This window comes from Sturnus vulgaris, chromosome 1, assembly GCF_052056855.1.
Source record: "Sturnus vulgaris isolate bStuVul1 chromosome 1, bStuVul1.hap1, whole genome shotgun sequence".
Classification (NCBI taxonomy): Eukaryota; Metazoa; Chordata; class Aves; order Passeriformes; family Sturnidae; genus Sturnus; species Sturnus vulgaris.
The window spans coordinates 16403236-16426078 of NC_142243.1; the positions used below are offsets into that span (position 1 = coordinate 16403236).

At 40.5% G+C, this 22843-nt stretch overlaps 1 protein-coding gene across 2 annotated transcripts; it reads right to left on the reverse strand.

The window, feature by feature from the left end:
* Nucleotides 1–182: 182 nt before the first annotated feature.
* Nucleotides 183–22802, reverse strand: PDSS1 (decaprenyl diphosphate synthase subunit 1). 2 transcript variants are annotated; one of them, XM_014882197.2, is made up of 11 exons: nucleotides 22663–22802; nucleotides 21046–21110; nucleotides 20080–20203; nucleotides 19582–19712; nucleotides 12821–12962; nucleotides 11652–11763; nucleotides 11454–11563; nucleotides 5178–5258; nucleotides 4882–4995; nucleotides 1446–1526; nucleotides 183–726 (listed from the first exon to the last, which is right to left on the reverse strand). In XM_014882197.2, the coding sequence occupies exons 1-11, from the start codon at nucleotides 22768–22770 to the stop codon at nucleotides 586–588; spliced, it is 1209 nt and encodes a 402-aa protein (XP_014737683.2). In that variant the 5' UTR covers nucleotides 22771–22802; the 3' UTR covers nucleotides 183–585. The 2 variants fall into 2 exon arrangements, with proteins under 2 accessions (XP_014737683.2, XP_088016454.1); XM_088160328.1 differs by lacking the exons at nucleotides 19582–19712; nucleotides 20080–20203; nucleotides 21046–21110; nucleotides 22663–22802 and adding an exon at nucleotides 14440–14533.
* Nucleotides 22803–22843: the final 41 nt, after the last annotated feature.

The following is a 22843-nucleotide window of genomic DNA, read 5'->3' on the forward strand; positions in this document are numbered from 1 at the left end:
CAAATTCTGCATCATGTTAACTGCTAGTTGGTAGCCACCAGTAGCATGAATTGGTGTGGTTTTGTACTCATTGATGTATATAACCTATTAAAATCCACATGTAGTCTTTTACAGTAAACCAGTATCTCTACATACAATTCCAGGTGCTTCTGTTAAACAGCCAGGGAAGCATCCAAACCATCTCTCTTCACAGGAGTTTACCAGCTCCTGTACATGCATGTTCTGTTTATTAGTATAAACAAGTGAAATTTGGAACAGCTTCCGTTTTCATACACTGATTTATATTTATTCTCATTGTGGCCTTTGTGCATCAACATGTAAACATCTTCCCCATCCCCCACAATCAATAGCCCCCGCTAAAACAATTGTACAGCACAGTTTGATTTGCTCTGAATTGCATGGCTTCCTGCAGTAAAACATTTTAAACTTCTGTTTAAAAAAAAAAGTAGAACTTTAAAAAAAAAAAAAAGAGGTTTTGTTCTAAAAAAATAATTTTTGGTAGCTTGTGTTGGAAGCAAATAACCTTTGAAATGAATTTAGGCACAGTCTGGTAAGTAGCTGCCAGAAGGAGTGGAAGGAGTTCCCTCACTTGTCTCGCATGAGAACCATTTCAGTCAGGTGCACGAGGGCCTCTCTCTCGGGTGACGGCCGCAGCTTGCGGATCTCGCGCGTGGCGGCGTGGCAGTAGCGCTGGGCGAGGTAGGTGGTTTGCTGCACACCATCACTCTGAGGGAAGGAGACAGAGAGAGGAAACGCGACTGATTGGCCTCCTTCTGCCTCTTCCAGTCACAGGGAGAAGTTTTAAGGCCATTGAGTACCCCAACACATTGTATTCTGACCGGGAGAGGATTCATTCTGTAATCAGGGAAGCCCACCTACCCGCCCCAAACTATCCAAGTACTAAAACTCATCCATGCTAAATATAAGTGTACTTACAAAACAGCACTGGTATTAACAACAAACTAGAAACTAATAGTTTATCCCTTCCTCTCCTGCCCTAAAATAGAAATGTACAAAACCCCCATGCTATTCTGAAAAAGAGGTATTAATTTTGCACAGGCCATTACTCAGTCTTTTTAGACCAGAGTCAATTAAACTGGTATGGGGTGTGCACTGCAATTACAAGACTGACTGGTAATTATGTGCCACTTATACCAGCTGTTGAATGCAGCTATGCCTCAGCTGAAGGAACTGAGTTCATGCATGAGCTTTTTACTTACATGGATTTTATACTGTTAGAGGGAAAAAAAGAAAGAGTTCTTTGGTACCTAGCATTTCTGCTAAAACACTGTGCCAGTAGGAGAGCTGAGGAGTTCTGACTTGGCATTGTACATTGCATGCTACTCAGCAGGTATTTGACAATGCAGCCTTGCTATTTTACTTGAGAGACAATGAATTTCAGACTGAGCAGCAGGAAGAGCAAAAATATTTGGTATCAGTCTTACCTGCAACACATATTTCCGTGCACGTTCAACATCTCCTGGCTTACTGAATCTCCTCATTATCATAGCATTCATTTCTGGAAACTAAGCACAAAGGGAGAAGGGTTTGTACTTGCTTTTGAGTTGTTTTCCATGTAGCTGCCTGCCATGCTAAGGTCAGAATGACACCAAAGTGCAGCCCTCTTCCCCATCATTGTTGTTGCTACAGGTATAGCTTTAGGTTCGTACTTGCAGTCTGGACAGAACTACAGTATAGCAGAGCTCAAGCATTTAAAACTTAAACCATCTGGCTCTGCTGGCTGTAGCCAGTTGGTAGCACCAACAGGTAGCACCTGCCATTTTATCATGTTAAGCAGACGCTCCAGTGTGGTCATTTCTGATGTGGCAACTACCTGGTGTATAATCTGCATCAGATATTCTATCATACATGATGGTCAGTGTTGGCACTCCTAGAAAAAGCACCTCTGCCCCCCACACGTACAAAAGAACCCGGGATGTTTGTTGTTGCAAGATTACACAGTTCAACTTGTAAACTGCCCCCCCCCAATGGTAACACTGGCTGTTACATTCTCTTACGTTTTCCATTATGCTGGTATTTTGTATATGCAATTTTTTTTTAATAAGAGAAAAATGACTACTATAAGGTATTTTGTTTGCAGTTAGAACTAAATGCTCAATTCCCTACAAATCAAGTAGGTAAATCAGTTGTTTTGAGAAAAATGACATCACTTAGCTAAATATGCAGTCTCTTTCTTCAGACAGCCTAGGCACAGAAAAACCCAGTGCTTAACAAAATAAGGCCACAACTCAAGGCAGCTACTCCACAGAAGAATTCTTTTTAAGGGAAAGAGTTGTTTGTTCATCTTGCCTGAAAGGATTAGAGTCAAAGATGGTATTATTGCCATACACTTGTAAACAATGAACTGCTTTCCTTGCACACCTTTGGTCCTCCAACTGCAGCTTTACAACCTTGTTCAGGTACAAACATGTAGCACCCCTCACTCAGTGCTGTGACATTTTCCTATTACTCATACATAGTCTTGAAGATGCATTCAGAAGTTCAGTGGTGACTCACACTTTATCTAAAGAGTCATGGCTTTTTCTAGATCCTATTTTCCTTCCCAGGTAATGACAATTTAATTGCAGTGTTCATGCAACCAGTTTTCACATTATTCATATTTACAGTTATATAGGATGCATATGGGATCACTTTTTATATTTAGGCACTAAAGGACATGAAACTCCTGAAACTTGTAAGGCAGAGCTGTTATTAGCAACTCTGCATATTTAGTGGGCAGCACATGAGCATTTAACAGGAATGCTTATAATAAAAATAAACCTTCATTCTTCATCTGTACTCATTCAAGAGGAGCTTTAGAATTAGCATACACTAGCATTAAAAAATAAATGGGGTGGTTTTTATTTTTTTACTGAGTGACCTAACTTTAAATACTTAATAAACAGGTTTTATATAAAGGTAAACATTTTCTTCTCCTTAATATTCTAATGCACAAAGATGTATTTCAGAGGGAGGGGAGAAGATAGGAAGAAAAGGCATCTGTCACTGAAGATCCAGAGCAGATTAAAAACTAATGAATGATTGTCAGAAAGACAACTTGAGGTGTACCAGCTACATGAAAGGATAGCAGCAATACTAGTCTGAAAAGACAGCCTATAATTAATAATTACACTTTGGACTGTCTTCAAGTCCTGGCTCATAAGTTTTTTTCTCAGATACAAATATATGAAATATCTTTTAGTAGCATCACAAGTAAGCGTCTGTTGAAGCTCCACATTTTTTCAGCACTTATGTTTTGTTTATGTATCAGTTAAGTCTGCAGTGCTGTTCTTCCAGTTTCTTGAAAACAGCAGGACATTTTCAGGAAAGAAGCCTTCTGGTTAATGCAGAAAACTTTATAAGATGATCAAGTTATCTTTCAATGCAAAAATGTCCACTTCTCATCTATCACAGATATAAATGAGGAAAAGCATTTTCAAGTGACCTACAAAGAACAAGATTTTAAAACAGGAGTGACAGATTTTCGTTTCTTGTATTTCTATATTATGAACTAATTTATCTCGCTAAAGCTAATTAAAAGATAGATGAACTTCAAAGTCAGAGAGACAACCCAAACAAATTAATAAAAAATAGTTTTAATTTAAAAATTGGAATATTCAACACCCACAAGACAGTCAATGCCAAAAAACTGGGTATTCTCTGCCAAAATTGGGTATTTGCAACATGCCTTGTTTCCTTCTGCATATGGCTTTGGCACACACAAAAACAGTTTTACAATTCCATCCTCCCTCTCTACCTGAGTGCCTTACTGTTCTTTGGACAGCTCCAGTAGCTGATGACACAATTCTGAAATAATGATCCAAGAACATGCTTGTGAATGCCCCAGATGAGTGTGGGGAGACACTGAGGACATGGAGAAGGTTGTTCTCAATAAGCATTCATCTACTTTGTCAGTTGGCTGACACTCTGTGCTCCCCTGTCTCTTCTGTGATACAGATCCTTGTAAATGCCCAGAGGATAAGGAAGCAAACAGATGTGTATGTTCCACTTCCCCACCCCAGCCGGCTCTTTTAGAGGGGGAAGTAAATGTCAAAGTTGTTGAGTTTTTTTAAAATGATTTACAACATTTCCCCTGTCAAGCTCTAAGCAATTCCACTGAGAGATCACAGACAAGAGCTCTGCTGGAACTAATTGTGCCAGTTTCTGTATCAGACTGTGAAGCCTGGTAGGAAAGACTGCTTTTTAAGTGCCAAATCTGCTTGCCTCTGGTGAACAAGACACTGGAGCAAGAAATTAAACCAGTTTCTTTCCTGTTTATGGATTAGCACCAATTTTAATGTTTTTATCCATGCTGCTCACACTTCTGTTTTCATTCTGCTCCTCCAAATAATTTTTAAGGCACTGGAAATCTTGACCAATTTTAAGCTTGTTTTATTTATGACACTCCCTTTTCTCTTATCTAGCCTTCAGACAGGAAAGCTACCTATGTTTATAACTGGCTAATACTTAGGACAAAGAGATGAAGAAATTCAATAAATAAAGGTATGCACTTAAAGGCAAGGCAGGGATTTCAGTTCTTGGCCCCAGATGGATATAAAACCCAGAACAAGGCAAAAAAGCCTACACAGTCAAGCCTGGGAAGAAGACGTCTCAGGAGAAAATACAAGAAGCTGCTTAGGAATAACCTTCACAAAATGTGCTAAAACTCTCTGAATACCTACAAGAGCCTAACAGTAAGTAGAATTGTGCAGGAAGGTGTTTCTTGTGTGCACAGAATCCATCTGGCATTGACACACTGATTTGTCCCGTGTGCCCAGGCCACTCTCATCACTGACACTGGAGATTTGATGTGTTTCAGCTCATCCTGTGAGGAGTAGTTTACACTTTTTACTTTGAGGAAACAGCTTCCTGCTGACTTACCTGTCGACAAGCAAACAAAACGGGGCCTGTGGCTAATCCGAGCTTGAGATCTGCTGCTGTTGGTTTCCCCAGATGGTCGGCACACGATGTAAAATCCAGCACATCATCTATCAGCTGGAAAAAATAAACATTCAGATTATTTAAAATTTCTTTAAAAAAAACCCTAGAGCTAAATACAGAATAATCCTTGCTAAAGGCAGGAATTGTAGGAAGGATTAAAACAGCCTACTTTGATTTCTGCAGTACTTTGGAGAAGTTTAGATTTTAGATTCCATTTAGTTCAACAAAAACACTACCTGAAAAGCTATGCCAACGTTTTTTCCATACTGGTATGCAATCTCATGAACTTTAGGATCGGGGCAGCCTAGAATTGAAACCTGAAAAGACAAAAACCCCAAGTAAACAGAAAGCTTTAGTTAGCATCCACTTTTAGCCCCTGAACATAGGTGTGACACAGGCAGGAGGGATCTGGGAAAGGCAAAAAAAAGCTGACTTGGGCACATTCTGGCTTATCTCTGTTCATGGAGACACACAACTAGCCAAGATTACCAGAAAACAAGGCTGAACAGCAATGCAGTATAAAACTCCATTCAAATCTGCAAAGAGATTAGCTTCATTAAATATTTATCAGGCCTAGAAACTACAATGCAAGGATAAAGAGAGGAGAAATGTGGATGCACTTCACATGCAGGGTAGTAGTCATATATAGCCCAGTGATGAGGAAATTAAGCTAATTACATATATAAATCAGCCAGGGGATAGTTGGACAGATAACAACAGATAAATGGACATTACATGTCTCATGAAAGATCACAAAGCTGGATGTGTTGAACCCAGTATAGGAGAGGTAGTTGACATAAGGATGATTACTTTTAAGATGATGTTAACTCTATCTGACTTGCTCAGGAAGATGAGTTGATCAGCTTGCAGGCAAAGGTACTGAGGGATAATTAGTGGTAAAAAAACACAAACCAGCAAATGAAAGCACACCAGGCTCACAAAGGTATCACTAAACTGAGATAAACAAAACATTTTATTTGAGTGTATAATCAACTACTTGAGACCGAAATTTTGGTGAATAAACTCCACAGAACTCCACAGGACACTAACTAAGGTTTGAGAATTAATATCTTGCTTCAAAGTAAGGGCATTTACGCTTTTTGCATTTATGTACTAATTCATTTTGCAAAATGAAGTTGGTTAAATACTCAGATTTATTTCAACCTTCAATAAACCAATTAGGAACAGGGGACAAAAATCCACCCTGGTTTATTGCAGGCATTCCAAATCTGCCGTGACTAACACAAGGAGTGAAGATATATTTTACTTAAGATTAAAAATATATGCTAGGAAAACCACGAAATATAAAAGTATGTGTGTCTGTGTATATATATATATATATATATATATATATAAATTCCTCTTTAACACTCTGTAAGGTAGGATCATAAGAAAAACCCCTCCAACCCCAAAACCAACTCCAAACTAAAAAAAAAAGTCCAGCAGTAGCTTTGAAGGTGAACGTGAAGATGGAAGTAAGAAACAACATTATATCCTAATAAATGTGATGCAACTTACACAAAAAGATTATTTCATGCATCAGTGCACTTCCCAGTCATAACCTGCATTTGTGGATAATAACTAAACCCTAGAGGAATCTGGATGACTGAGGAATTAACAGCATCATACATTCCCCACTTTTATTTAAAAGGAAGGGGACAGTATAGCAGGAAAATAATGCTACTTATCTCTAATAATCATACAAAGTCTTGAAGGCTGTTAAACAGAGTGAACTGCAAATATGAGATACTTATATAGATGTTGCTAGAAACTATCAAAGTAGAACATTTTGCCCTTTTATCCTTCTTTTGATGTTTGTCTCTTAAATAGCATTATTTGCCAGAAGAAAAAAAAATTTAAAATTCAGATCAGTTTTGCCAGTCATCCTCAAGTGAACAACCCTCTGACCATGACCACGTCATAAAACTGCAATGACAGGGTTGTGTCAATCAGGGAGTTCCTTCAGGTTGCAATTTCTCAAACTGCTCTTGTAGATTGTTGCCTCCAGCAGGACACTGGCCAGGCTGCAGCCAGGCAGCCTCTCACTCCCACATGGAGTTTAACTGGAGCTGTACTGGGATGTTCTGGGATAATACAAGCATTTGCAAATACAAATCAGGATAACCAAGTCAATACAGTGATGTATGTTTAAATGATAAAACTCCCCCTTTGAAAACAGCCTAGAGCTCCCCAATTAGGTATGACTGGCTCATGATGTATTTACTCTTGCAAGAATTCAGGCCTGTCTTCCACTAAATCATGATGAAAAATCCTTCCTAATACCAAGTGGAACAAATTCTTTAGAAAAGTTCTTTGAATTCAGCAAAGCAGGACAATCTCTTTGGTGTTATTTCAAACACACTTTCTGAAAAAAAATGTTGTTTCTGTTCTGTTATACGAGAGACTATAAACCAATTTTGCCTCTTTACTGAATTTCACATCTATAAAATACATCATCAGCTCTGGGTACCCAGATACATCCTGCTCTGATATTTAATATGTGACAGTATGGCAGATGGAGTTGAAAGCATTTGCACATCTCCACCAGTGCTCTGTAGGTCAGAGAGGAAAACCTGTTGCTGGGCCAGAAATAATAAACACTTGAATAAACACTACAAGAGATGTTTGTTCTTGTACTCCTAAATTTGTGGACTCCATGGAAAGGAAAAGGCTCTCAAATCTTTCCCTTTTCCAGCCATTCTCCTCCATGCCCATCTCCAGAAGCAGTCAGGTTCCTGCCTTCTCATTCCTGGCTCATCCACCACTGTTTTTCTAGACAGGAGCAGTGTTCCTCTTTCCAGAAGAATCACAGAATAGTTTAGACTGGAAGGAAACTCTGCAAGTCATCTGCTCAAAGGAGAGTTTACTTCACAGTTAGATCAGGTTTCTCAGAGCTGTGTCCAGTTGATTTCTGAGCATCTTCAAGGATGAAAAATCCCACTGTCTCAGCTACCTGTTGCAATGTTCGACCAACCTCATGGAGAAATTTTTCCTCAAACCTAATTGAATTTTTCAACAGTACTGGTCCTTTCACTGCACATCTCTCCATCTTCTCTATGCCCTCCAATTACAAGCTGGAGACAGCAGGAGGACTCCCCCTTTGTCTTCCCTGCTCCAGACTCAAACCAGCTCTTGGCACATCATTTGCTCCAGCCTCTGCCCTCACTGTGGCCCTTCACTATCTCCCTGCAGAGTGCCCATGTATGAGGGAGCTCAGCCCTGTGGTCTCACAGCCACTGCCCTGGATGTGCTGCTGCACTGGCAGAGATGTCCCCTCCCCATGCTCATCCTCCACCGCTGCTGGGAATGCCACTGACTTCTCTAGGCTCCCCAAACCCTCCTGAGAACTACCCTGGAGAAAGAGGTGATGGAGGCCTCCCTGCAAGAGGGAGATCTCTAAACAAGGCAGACAACTATCTTGTCCTGACTCTGCATTTTCATGTATTTGACCTTTTCTCAAGTAATTAATATTTTAACAGGTTAACCAAGTACTGGTTTATGCAGAGTTGTACTCTTCAGTAGCAAAGATTATCTGCCTGAATATATGTGATATATTTATTGAAATCTTTTTCACAGCAAAAGAAATACCCTCAAAGGACTTACTGTATTTTCAATAATAAGTAAGGAGATTTACTAGCTGACCATAATATCTGATACTACTATGCTATTACTCTACATCTGCCATTGGACATTATTGCAGCCTGCAGGTCTAGTTGGCCTGGGGGGATTCAGTTCTGCTGGTGGGGGTGAGAGGTTTTATTTTCCTAGGCACCAGTTCCCCATGCTGGTAGGGTTTTCTGATGGAGCTGTACACACACCAAACTAGGAACTTGTTAGACCAGGAGCTCACAGGTAGATGCAGAGCTGCAGACTACTGGTTTCTTCAGTTCCTTCCACAGCCCTGCCTTACACAAAGAGGCACAAGCTTCTTCCTAATACAGAAATCAAGAATCTCCAGTGCACCTTTACACTTACCTCAAAGCAAGCACTCTCTCATCTGAAAGTATACCACACAAAATACAAACAGCTTTATCAGGCTCAGGAATTCACATTATGGCAGGATTTTAAAAAGACAGAAAACCTGCTCAAGTTATTTTGCTGTCTCCAGCTGGCCTGATGACTTAACAGAAATTCCACTTCAGCTTTATTGTTTCTGAATTCTTGAACTAAAGTCACCTCATGTTTCTCTGAAAAATGCCTTGCAGTAACTAAGGCTTCAATGACTCTGGGCCATCTGCCACTGCTTCCTTTTACAATACTTGATTGAAACTTTGGTAACATTCCCCCATGCAGAAATAAACTGGAGACTGGGATAGCTCTTAACATCTTGAACAGACTGTTCTGTCCCTAAGTCCTAACTTAAAGAATCTTGATTTAAATGCAGTAATGCTTTGGTGGTACAGAATATAAAGAATCTTGATTTAAATGCAGTAATGCTTTGGTGGTACAGAATATATCAATTACAGTGTATGTCTTATTTAGAGCTTTTTCCAGGAATACTCTACTCTTCCTACTCTTCCATTTCTAAAGCATGGCACTGTGGAATTCTAAGGTGCCACCTGAACTTGTCTGACATCTTCTTTCCAGTTAATACTTGTATTTTATTCAACCACAGCAACAAATCTAGTTTTTCCTACCATTTGCAGTAACAGAACTGCTTTTAAAATCCATAATCTGTCCTCTTAGTTTTGTCCCCTGAAAACAAGATATGAATACTCTTGATTCCCTAACTGAATTTCCTTTCAAGATAGAACTGATGATCCTGCTTATCATTTTTGCTACAGAAAACAGAAGTCCCTTCTGATTCCATTTCCTCAGTAGCCAAAGCCATCTAAACAAAAATATCTCAACACTCACATGCAACAAAAAAACCCCCCAAACCTCAATTTAAAAAAAAAAATCCCTTTTAACTGCTACCAATAGAGCTCTCCTAATGATGCAGAAAGAAACTTAAGGAAACATACATATTCAACTCATTGGTACTATGTGCAGCAAGCAAGGATTTGCCATGAAGAGAGACCTTCTCTCTCAGTTTTCCTTTCTAACACAAATTTTACAGCATATAAAATCCCACCAATTCAGCAATGGAACAACTCACACTAACCACTAGAAGAAAAGCAGCCAAACAACCCTTTTACCAACATCACAGCCTCAATCTTGAGGGAAGTGCTTAGACCCTTAACTCTTGCAAGTCATGAAAAGGAAAAAGCTTAAATTAGCACATTTGTAGGGAGAATCCACCCAGTGGGAATGTGATTTCTTCTATCTGCAAAAGTTTTTTAGGCAGACTTTCAAAATGACTATTAAAACTTGTGTATTTTTTTCCTGGGGTAGCAGAATAATGTGATGCTCTTTACTAGTTGAAGTGCCCACTGATATAAAACAAGACTTGCAAAAGAAAATTGTCAGGGCTATATTGCCATTAATATGAGTAATCCAACTAAAATGAAAGGTCTTTTCCCTCACCCGAAATCCATGTGTCTCATTCTATGTGATCATTTTAATATAAGCAATTTTCAACTGCTGTCTGTTGCACAAATATACCAGTTCTCCGAGAACAGAAGAAGATGGTTAACACTAGCACAGATTTTTAGTCTAATCCTCTTAGAACTCCTGCTTGCTATAGAATCCATCAGCTATACTGCCTTCCACTGAAAAGAATAAACAAAACTCTCTTTTGAGGCAAGATTATTACCCACCTCTATTTTCTGCACTAAAACTGAACATTTATTTTTGTATAAGAACATAATCTTGAATTGGGTCTTCCTGTAATCAAGTAAGAGAACTGAGTGACAGGGTTGGACAAAGTAACTGATAATTAAAACCCCCAGACAAATCAAGAACTACGTGCTTCTGGTTTTTTACAATGTGATGTAGAGATATCAGGAAAATGTTTTCACCCAGAGGGTGGCTGGGCACTGGAAAAGGCTCTCCAGGGAAGTGGTCACACCACTAAACCTGACAGAGTTCAAGAAGTGTTTGGACAACACTCTGAGGCACATGGTGTGACTCTTGGGGTCACAATCTATGCAGGGACAGGAGTTGGACTTGATGATGGGCCCCTTCCAATGCAGCTTACTCTCTGATTCTACGAATCAATTGTAGCATTTAAGGTCTCACTCAGCACCAATAAGTAGGACGAGAAGAAGATTTAAAATCAAATTATAGACTCAAAAATGATCAACTGAGCTTAAAACCACTGTCTGAAAGTTGCAGAATTTCATAAAGTGAAGATTGCTGTTACAATTATTTGAACCTTATTTTGATTCAATTGGGAATGACAATAAATCTGTGTATAAATAAAAAACCCAAAGAAAAAGTGAAAACCAATATTGGAGGCTGCACAGCTGAACTGTGATAAAATTCACAATCTCAAAGCCATTCACATTCTGTCAGAATACCATTTCAAGGGTTTGCTTTGGAGGGGCTCCAGAGCAAACAGCAATAGCAGGAGTTTAGCTGTGAAGCTTTCAGTATGGTATGTTAACTTCAGAAGAGACAGACGTACATACTGCTTTACAACTGTTTGCTATCAGACTCGCTGTCTTCTTAAAAGTCTTCTCGAGGTAGTGAGCAAATCTCTCATTCTCGTTTTCCTTGGAACCCAGTTGGAGGAATTCACCTAAAAAGTTGGACAGATGGGAGGTTTTATTTGTGGCTTTACTGCTCAGGCAAGCAAATGGGAAGTTAAAAATAGGAAAAAACCTTACCACGCACCAGATCTTCAATCACCTGAGTTAGAACAGAGATGATAGTAGTATTTCCAATTCGTGCTAAAGCTACAGAAGCAGCTGAGAGGATGAAGTCACCAGCTAGAACAGCCTAAGAACAACAACAACAACAAAAAGGTGATCCCTTAAGTCTTTTCCTGTGTTACTACACAGTAAAATTTCCTTTATTTATCAGATCTACTCACATTACATAACTTTCCTACATAAAACACAAATATCTTTTTTTAAGAGCAAAAAACCACATTACTAAATATTGAAATCCATGTAATTTTTGAATCTCTATCTTACAGTACTGTTTATATTTTTCTGTATAAGCACTGTCCTCCCTGTATGCAGTAAATGTTTGCTAATGAAGTGTTTTTGAACATTAGTTCTCTATTTGACCGTTATCTTGTGTCTTTCACACCATGTGAACTCTGAATTGCCCCAAGTTCCTTCCTTACATTTTCTGGTGAAGACCTTTCTCGTAATGCTCTGTGAAGAAAAGACCAATTTCAAAAAAAATTTCCCACGGACTGAAAACATTTCTGTGTTCACCACTGAATCAGCATTCATGATGAGGTACAAGTTTAAAGTATTTCAACAGCACTGCAGAGAATGGCACAGGTAATGTAAAATTAGTAATAATCACAGAATAGGTCAGGTTGGAAGGGCCACAGTCATCTGGTCCAACATCTCTGCTCAAGCGGGGTCATCCCAGAGCACATGGCACAGGATTGCATGCAGATGATTCTTGGATCTCTCCAGTGAGGGAGACTCCAAAGCCTCTCTGGGCAATCTGTTCATATTCAAGTGGAGCTTCCTGTGCATCAGATTTTGTCCATTGCCTCTTGTCCTGTTACTTGAGAAGATCTTGCCTGGATCCATCTTCTTGACACTGCTTTCAGATACTTAGCATGAGGACCCCTCTCAGTCGTCTCTTCTGGAGGCTGAACAGGCCCAACACTTACACACTTCAATTATTCATTATCTAATGCTTCCAACCATTCAGAAAAGGAAAACACATTTGTCTCACCCACAAACTGTGCACACCTCTTCATATGTTTTCTGACATATTCCAAGACCTAGGGATAGCAACGTTACAAACCTCTAGTATTTGTGCTCTGCTGAAATTCAAAGGCAAGTCTTGCACTTATTAACAAACTCACTTTTCTCTCTCCCCAGATTTGATTAAGTGTCCTTTTTCCTCTGCGAGAATTTGCATCATCAATAACATCATCATGAACTAGACTGGCTGTATGGATCATCTCAGCAATAATGGCCACAGAGCGCTGGCTTGCTTGCACCTCCCTAAAATAAAAAACAAGAACTGTCAAATAATTAAATCAACTACATATGCTGCAATACACTAAAAAAGTCTCTATTAAAAACCAATCAAAAATGTTTCTCTGAAAACAGCTGTCACAGCTTTTTCCTGGTCTGACCCCCTTCTTTCAAACCTGGAATTAGGAAGACAAGAGAAAGTAACATCACATTAGTACAGTAAGTGCAGAGGGATGAGTCCATCCTCACTAGGCCTATTTCTACATTGCAGCATTAACACTACTGGCAAACTCCTGGTTACTGACTTTAATCCCTCTAAATCCAGACTGCAATAAATAGCACAGCATCAAGGATGCTTGGCTCCAAGACTGAAGTCTGGAAAACAGCAGAGAAAAGAATGCCAGGTAGCTTTGCAGATGAGCTTTAAGTTTTCCTTATCTCTGCTGCTCTACCTATAAATGTGGCATCACAAACTCTCTAAAGCTGGATAACCCTACTAACCATCGAGCTGGAAAGATCAGAAGGAACAGAAACCTGCATTCTACATTTGAAAGGCATAAGTCACAGATCTTATCCTTTATGTTATCTGATTACCTTAAAACCCCAGAGGTTCTTCAGAAGCCTAAGGAATTAACTAGAATTCTACTACAACCACTTTGGAACTGTAAATACCAACTACCCAACACTTACTGGAACTCAGCCTTTGGGAAGATCTAACACACATGATTCAACTCGCAGTAGTTCACACTATTTTTTTTTTAAACTAGGTGAAAAGAAGGTAATGGAAGAACACAGAAGCAATTATCTAGAGAACAAGGCTGGCAAAAAGCACCAACTGAGCTCACACAAAGGACCATCTCCCTTAGTATCCAGCTGCCACTGTCTTCTTCTGGTTATTTTTCTATCTGTTTTCATCATGGGTTACATGCAGGATCCCAGAAATGCCTCATAGTGTAACAAGTCCACATGGAAAGTTAAAATACTCCCCACGCAAAACAGTAACACAAAAACCCCAAAACCCACAACGAAAGAAAGAAACTGCTTCTGCTATATAAATACTGTACTTCTGGTATGCAGACAACAGAGAAAATACTACTATTTTCCAGGAGAACATAAAAAGATCTGAAACAGAAGATAATTTCAGCTCAGCTAAGGGAATTTAAAACTTCCTGCACTTCCTATGTCCATTAAAATGTAGTGATTAATCACAAAATGAAAGAACATATTGCAGTCTGCTGACATAACACTGTGTTCTGACACCTACCTCTATAAAGAATTCTGCACTGCTGTCAGTGGGAGTTCTACATCCTGAACAATAGCAGGATGAATGGGTAGCTCATAGGCTGTGAAAATATGGTTTTCACACAACAGAAAATAAGAACTGGAAACCTTTATGGTTGTTTGGAGGCAAGTCTTAATGTGGACTAGTGATTTAATCAAATGCTAGTTCAATGTAAATAGTTTTCCAAAATTAACTACTTTTAGTAAGTAGGAGAAAACTTACCTTCAAAAAACTGTAAAGGTCTCCAGCCTCTTTCATGCACTGCTCTCCTTTTGGGGATTCCCTTTTTCATTAATTATGTCAGCAGACTGGATTTCCTGCTGGGAAGCAGCAGTAAATGGCAACACTCACTGACACACTGAAATATTTCAGTAGTATGAAGACAGCACAAAACCAGTTATTTCAAAAGCAGGTTCTGAAAAGTTCTGCATTATACTCTATCTTATCTCTGACAATGACTAAAAATGGTATAGGAATGTTCATGGTTTCCAGAATGTTGTATCAAATATGACAATTTAATCTGAAAGGGTTTTAAAACTACTATTTCCACAAAGTCTCAAGTAAGGTTCTTCCCACTGCTGGCAAAAAAAAGTTCACTAATAGTTTCCTTCGTGCATCTTGTGAGGCTAATTCTAGATCAGAGCACGCCTATTTTAGGGGAAAACACACAAATCCCAGGATCCTTCTCATCCCCTGCCATTTTTCATTCAGCTTCTCCTGCAAAACAAAAGCAAAAAGTGGCAGTAACTCAACTTAATAGATAATAGGGTCCCTGCAAATCCAGTAAGTGGAAAGATGCCATTTTTAGGTCATTTTCAAAGTAAAGACACGTCGAGATGATGCATATTTACACAGATATTTTATACAATTGATCATGTTCTGTTTTTCAGTAGGATCCTCTGCTTGATTCAGTGATAAAGTTTTATAGATCTACACTACCCTGAGATGTTTTCCATTACAGAACTTGCTTCATGAACACTGAACAAGCCAAGGCTGACCATACAGGTTAAGAAACCCCAAATATCTCCCTCCAAATATCCCTGTCCAAAACCAAAACAAACAAAAAACAAACAACAAAAAGGGGCAAACTCAAAACCACACAAACCAGTATTTACACTCTCCAGCAAAGAGCTTGGAGACAACGTGTTTGCCAGTAAGCAAATATGGCCAGTTTAAGGAGAGGAAATGAGCATGAGAAGCTGCAAAATTTCTGTGCTACGGCCACAGTCCTCCAAGCACCTTTCTCCTGATAGGGCCCTGTGGCTGAAAGAAGCAACCATCTCAGAAACAGTCTGTGACTCAGAAGGGCACTGCAAACTAGGGGAAGCACAGAGAATGCATGTCTTAACACTGGAAAAAACTGCAGAGCAGCTGACACCACGGGCTTCTGACAACGATGGTTTGGGGCACTGAAACAAAAGGGAACTAAGGCTGCTGGCAGGTCCTATCTTTGGGAAATACTCCATCGAGTTTAACCACGTCATTTTATTTGTGCCTCACACTATTTTGATAAAATTATTTCCCTCCCCCTGCCATCAAAACTTTCGTGCTCACTGTCTTCCCTATTACCATTGTACTTCTTTGGCTCTCTCTTATTTGCCTCTCTCTTTTTGGTTGTAGGAAAAAAAATAAAACTCTCATTTGCGAACACCTTTGGAGAGTACAGAAACACTAGGTCCCGTCGGGCTAAGTGATAACTCTGTGAAATTCTTCACACAGGTATGTGAAGAAATGACAGTGGATGTGTGAAATTAAGGGTTTGCATGACTCTAGCTTAAACTATTTACACCAATTCTTACTCTCACACAAAGTTGCTATCAATAAGCAAAAAGTCACTGCCCAAGGGACTTAAAGACTCAGAGTAGGACTTCTGACACTTAAAACTTCAAGAGAAAAGAAACAACATACTTCAGTCACTTACCTTTTTGGTAACAGTTCAGATAATTCTTTATGTAACTGTAATTTTCCTTATTATGACCACCATAACATGACCTCACTCTAGAAAAATAGTTAACCTGCTGAAGGTACAGTAAATACTTCACCTTGTTCAAGCCTAAACATAAATGATCAATGTCAGCTAACCTGCAAGCAGAGCCACCTGGGCATTCCATTCTCCTGAGAAATCTCAGCTATTCTGCAGGGACTCTGTGAAGAGGAAAAGGTCTCTTGGGGACTGCCTTGTAAGATCAGGACCTGTAGCCTTCTTAAATTGAGTCCTGTTATTTTTAACAGCCAAAAAATGAAAAGTATTACCTTTTATACAAAAATTGCACAAAAGAAGAAAAAAAATGAAAAAGCAGGCAAAAACATGCTGGGTCCAGCAAGTAATATTACAGTAGAGAATGGCAGCAAGATGAAGCAGAAACTGAACATCAGCAATACAAACCCCAGAGGCAAAGTTTAAAAAATAATGCTAGAGATGAACAGCACAGGATATTGGTTCACCCTACAAACCCACAGATACCGTGGTCAGTCTCTTCAGTTACATGTGTGGGAACCAAAGCCTCAACAAAGAAAAACAAGCCTGGGAGAAGAATCAGTATTAACTGATGAAAAGAATGATACAAGGCTTCAAGGGAAATGACAAATTTAAAGTGGAAAAACATCTTAAAAAAAACACTGGAAGAAGAATGTAAGGCAAGTACTTTTCCCCTCAGGTTTGCAGAAGAGTAGCAGAGCTAAAAATATGCAGTGTTACTTCTCCACATACACAGTTTTCCTCACAAACATAAGAACGTTAGAAGAACAATTTGTCACCTGGAGACAATGTTGTTTTAAAAAAGAATAGTAATGAATCAATCATAGTATCAATGTGAACTGAAGTATATGTATACACAGAGCAGGCTGCAAGGCAGCCTGCTTCAAGCAGTTTAAAAGCAAAAGAGAAGAAAATGCCCATAAAACTTTATCAGCTCACAGGAACTGGGTATCCAAAGCACAAATGTAAATTCCTTTTGCATGGACTTGCCAACCCTCAGAAGCATTGATCACCATGCATGAACAAACAAGCAGTACAGTGAAGACTTGTATCAACGTAAGGAATATTTAATTCCAATCACAGGCTTGGAGAAATTGGCATAGGGCACAGAAGAGGAAGGTAGATACCCCATGATTTCTTTCCATTCCTTTGCTGAAACATTTCTGTTCTTGTCACTTGGAATTTCATTCTAAAAGCAACATGACAAAGATGGTGACTCAGCCTGGTTTGTACTAGGAACATTCAGATTATTGAGGACGCTTTTAAACACTGAACATATTTTGGAGATGCTGATTAGAACCACAACAGATGTACTAACATTGCCAAATGACACAGGCATCCAGAAATCAGAGGACTTATGCCAAGGGTTGGCTACTGCAAAGCAAGCACTTGCCCCAGGCATATGTAGCACTTTCTTACTGGTCCTGACAGTTTTGAGACAGAATAACATGTGGGCAAGAATATATCCATGAGCATATACATATGTCAAAAGACAGCAAATATGCTTTGAGCATACAGACAAATGCAGTCCTTCTACTGCTACCTCTCTTTGATTCACTGTTCAACTCCCACACTGTATGACATCAGTTCCAGCCTTCTCAGTACTGCAAACACGATTTTGTTCATAAGCTTTTCATGCTACACATTTGAACGAGATAAAACTATTTTTACCATTATTTTGACTCCAAAGATGCTCCAAAAACTCACTGTCCTGTTGTTAAAAGTCTCCTCCTAAATTTCCATTATCTTAGCAACATAATGCTTTGTCCGAAGTAGCTCTTTTGTCCTGTTCCTGATGAATTTGTAGACCACAAGTTTTCAATCTTTGTGATTGTCTTTGCAATCCATCCCTGAAGCCAGCTGGACTTAACTTATTTTAAACACAGAGATCAGACATGCAGATGATTTCAGGAAATGTGATATACACTCCTGTAGCTGAACTGGATGTTTAATGCATGCTAGGATATCTCTGAGGTTTTTCACAATGAAGGTGGTTGCAAACCACACGGGAGTTATGCCTAATGGGACACCCAAGACCCTACAAGCTCAAGCAGAAATTTCTGGCTTACTGTGCTTCCTTACATTTCACCATAGATGGATGATCATCAAGAAAGATTCTGCCATCAAAATGTGCCATTCTCAGATTCCTGTTTTTCATGTCAAGGTCACTCATGAAAATAGTAAGCCAGACAGTGGCAAAAGGCATCCCTGAGCATTTCCACAACCAATATTGTTCCTTTTGCTATCTCAAAGTCAATGACAAGAAGCAGTCCTGAACTGAACACAGAATCTAGCCAAAGCAAAGTTCATTAATCCTGGATGATTTTTCCTCAAACAAGGGGAACTGGCACACACACGACAGGACACTGCCAGCTCAATTTTGCTTTCTTCTTCAAAATTATATTCACATACAAGGGGGTACAGGGAGAGGTGCTATCCATGCAACAAAATGCATGCCATACTCTGCCAACAAGGCATTAAAACAGTCCTACAGAAAGAAAATGGTGCAGGAGCTCAGAGAAATCCATTAAGACTGACAAATTAGTCTAGAAACACTTCTGGAAAGGGACCAAAGATTATCTATTTGAAATTCTATACAAGGCAAGACTGGAAGTGTAGCTGGAAGGCAGAGAACACTCCAGCCAACACCCTTCTCCAAAATGCAAACATAGCATTTGACAGGAATGTGTGGAGTGAAGCATTTGCAACGAGTCAGACTCACCAGACTCGGGAGTGATAGAGAGTACAGGCCAAGCATGACCTACTGCTCAGTTAAAACTGCTTTCAAAAGACAAGTAACTTGGAGATCATAAGGATTACAGCAGACTAACTAGCTTAGAATCTTACATAAAGTGTAGAAACTTGCAACTGGAGGGTGGGCAAAAAAACTGACCATTTTCAAAATCTCACAGCTTTGAATATAATCATACCACCTGTTTAATGGCTTTTCTACAAAATTACAAAAAAAATCTATGAAGGTGTCTTCTCACAGCAAAGTTCTTACCTGTGACCAGAGTTTAATAGGAACAGGAGTGGTTACAAATGAAAAATATTTAATGAAGTTTGTAAAGTTTCAAAGAATATTAAAGATTCTAACAAAACATTTATGGTAGAAGGTAGAATTAACTAAAAGCCATACAAACATCATAATTCAGCAACATTATTTATCCACCCCGATTACAAGTGCGGTATAGTCCATGACTTAACACATGGAAACATGTAATAAACCCAGCAGTTCCTTTTGCACTGACAAGTACAAATACAGCTTCAAGATGGAACTTAACACTCAGGTTCTACTGAGGAGCATTTCATTGTCATAAAGTATTTTTCAGAAACTCAAGAATGGTAACTTTCAAGAGTGATGTATCTGAAAGTGACCAACTCACTTGGAATTATTATGGTGAATGTTGCAAGCCCGAGCCATTAGCACCACAATCATTGGTCGAAAGGCCTTTCCCTTCCCATCAAAGTAATAATCACACATTTCCTTAAGTTCTGCTGCAGAGACCAGCAATTCCTATAAAAAGGACAAGAGCATTTCAGCATAGAAGTCACAAAGTCAGTCTGTTTGGTGTAAGTAAAACAGTATGCATGTATAAGGTTATTGCTTGCATTCATTTCAGCCAGTTTAAGCTTAAGTTGTTTTCAGAATTACTATGAGTAATCTGGAATGTAAATGATGCATTCCAGCACTGCAAATCAGGAGAAAAAATTGCATTTTCGTCCTATAAAATATGAGAAATGCCACATTTGCTTTCAGTTTAAGTTTCAGACAGCTGTTCATAAACAAAAATAACATCCTTTCAATAAATATCCTCCAAACTGACGGCTGCTATTAAAAACAATTATCATGACATCCCAGCATAGTCACCAAAATCCCTTACCTTTTTAATATCTTCATAGAGATTCTTCAAGTCTTTTCTACCAAGCTGAAAAGGGTCTTGGTATTTTTCATTACTAATTGTCTTACTGCAGCTGCAGCAGTGGGATGTACTTGTATGATGAAACCTGTTAACAGTGTTTTTCAAGAGAGTAGTCTTGTCAGAAGTCAAATTCTCCTGATTCCCCAAACAGAAACATCTGAAAGAATTTCTTTCTTTCCCTTTCCCCTCACATACATTTAACCAAATGGCTAAAATATATGAAGGCATTAAAACATTCTTTTCAGATAGCAAGGTGCAAGGACAGCAGAGCTATGTATTGATGATCATAAACCTTTGGGACCTGGCAAAGCCCTTTTGGCAAACACACACACTCGGCCCTTTACAGATCCCAGAAGTCTTCTGAGACACAGAACATTACTTTGCTCTGGATGCATTCCTTTTGGATACACTGTGGATAGTGTAGCCTACATTTGGAGACAGAGCCTTCACTTCTGGAAACCCAACTATTCTGTTACTTTCTTCCCTCTCTTGTAAACTCCTGAAAAAATATTCCTGACTTAGATTTGGTATTTTTTCCTTTGTATACCCAGCTACATAATAAATTAAATCAATACTTCCAGATAGCATGATGATACTAGGGAAGTTCATCAAAAAAGGGTGAAAGCTCCACCTGGATGCATTAAAATGCATTAAGCTTAGGAGATTTGTTTGCTTGTTTCCTGGAGTTGAAGTTTCTTCTAACATTTCCTTTTCCAAAGCGAGCCACATGTATTTTCTTGCAGCATTCTTGCTTTGCCCATACTCTTCAGGATAGATGACTGAGATCCAGACTCAGCCCTACAGCAGCAGTCTACACTGGAGCTAATAACCTTATTTCCAGAGTTTACAGCTCAGAGGTGTAACTACCCAGTTCACCCAGTAACTATGTCTTTACCCACCACACAACAATGTGAATCTCCAACTTACCGCCAAAATATACTACATATTTTTGGAAATGAGAAAGTTGAACTTCTTTGGGTAATGTGACACATCTGCACGAAATAAAACCAGGGATAGTTTATTAGAACTTTAAATTGATAGAAAACATTTGACTCCAAAAAAAAAAAGTATCCATCACCATTGCTCTATTTCGCCATTTTAACAACCCAGCAGCAAAGGAAGTCTCATAACGCCTTCCATAAAATGTGAGACACGAGTGCCAACAGGCACACTGAACTAACTCTTCTGCTCCAGAGTGCTGGACTTTCTCCCCTCGCAGGCCCAGCCCAGGAAGCTTATCAGTTAAATTACCAAAGCTGCTCCAATAAAACATTGCTTTTGCACTTGTGCAAGATGCAATCTTCAAACATTCCCTGCCTGGCAAACGAATCTGGACTGCACCAGCCAAGACAGAGAAAAGGACGAGCTGTTTCAGTACACTAATAGGAAATCATGTCATTGTTTTCCCCTGAAACAATTTCAATTCAGCCTGCTGTTTATAATTTACACCTACCCATCTTCTCTGCTGGATGTCCAGCACCTAACTTCCAAATCTAGCAATCTCTCCAATGGTCTCTCCCTGCACAGAGCCCAGGAGTGTGGGGGAAGGCACAGTCCCAGGTACGTGATTCCAGCAGATACAGGCTGAGGAAGGAAGTTCAGCTTTTGCTCTGCTCCTAGGAGTGCTGCCAGGAAGTACCGAGCCCTGCCCAATGCTGGGCTGAGCCAACCTAAAATCACTGCAATCCACGTGTTCACCGAACCGCCTCTGGAACAACTCACACGGAAACGCTCAAGGAACGCTCCTCGTGGATTAAAGTCTCTCTCTCTCTCCTTGGACAGTGGGAGAGAAACAAAAGCACTGTAATGGCTCAAGGGCATTCTTCCATCCCCCATGCTTACACAAGGCCATGCCAGGTGAGAAAGGAAGGCGAGGAGCCCTAACTTATCACAGATCTGCAACCCACTGCTGTCTGACTTCAGCGTCCGGCCCTATGGCCGAGACATTCCTAAGTCGCTCTCTCGGACCTCTCACCGCGTTCTGTTGCTAAAAATAGCTGATCTCTTCCTACTCTCCCTTCAGTGCGGGCACACGCACACTGGCTCCTTTTCACTGCTGCCTGACCCTGCAACAGCAGCTGGTGCGGGATGCCGGACACATTGCCCAGAGCACTTTCCCGGGGTCAGGACAGCCAGAGCACCTCAGCGAGGGTCAGAGCCGCCGCCTGGCCGGCTGAAGAAGCTCCAAACCAAGGCAGTGAATGAACTGCCCTCATTACAACGCTAACACAGACAAACGCCTTCAAAATCTCATGCTAATGAGAACCGCCTTCCCCACTCCCACCTAGGGCCGGCTCCGAGAGGCTCACGCACTGACCAGCGCTGAAAACCCTTAATCCGGAATTTAACCTTGCACCGACCGCGCTCCTGCCCCCCAGCACGGACCCTCCGGCAGGGATCCGCCCCAGGCAGTGGCTCCTCCCGGGCGGAGGCTGCGGAACGCCGAAGGAGCGGCGGCCCCGGATGCCCGCCCGGCCCAGCCCGGTCCGGTCCGGCGCCCCCCGCCCCATTCATTCCGCGCCCGCCCGGCGCCGCCGCACTCACCGCCGCGCTGGGGGCCGGCGGGGAGCGGGGGCCGGGGCTCGGCACGGAGCCCAGCGGAGGCGCCCGGCGGCACCAGGCGCCGCTCCGCCACCACCACCGCAAGGCCATGGTGTCCCCCAGCCCCGCCGCGCCGGCACCGCCTCCCGGCACCGCCGCGACCCGGACGCGGAAGCTCCGCGCC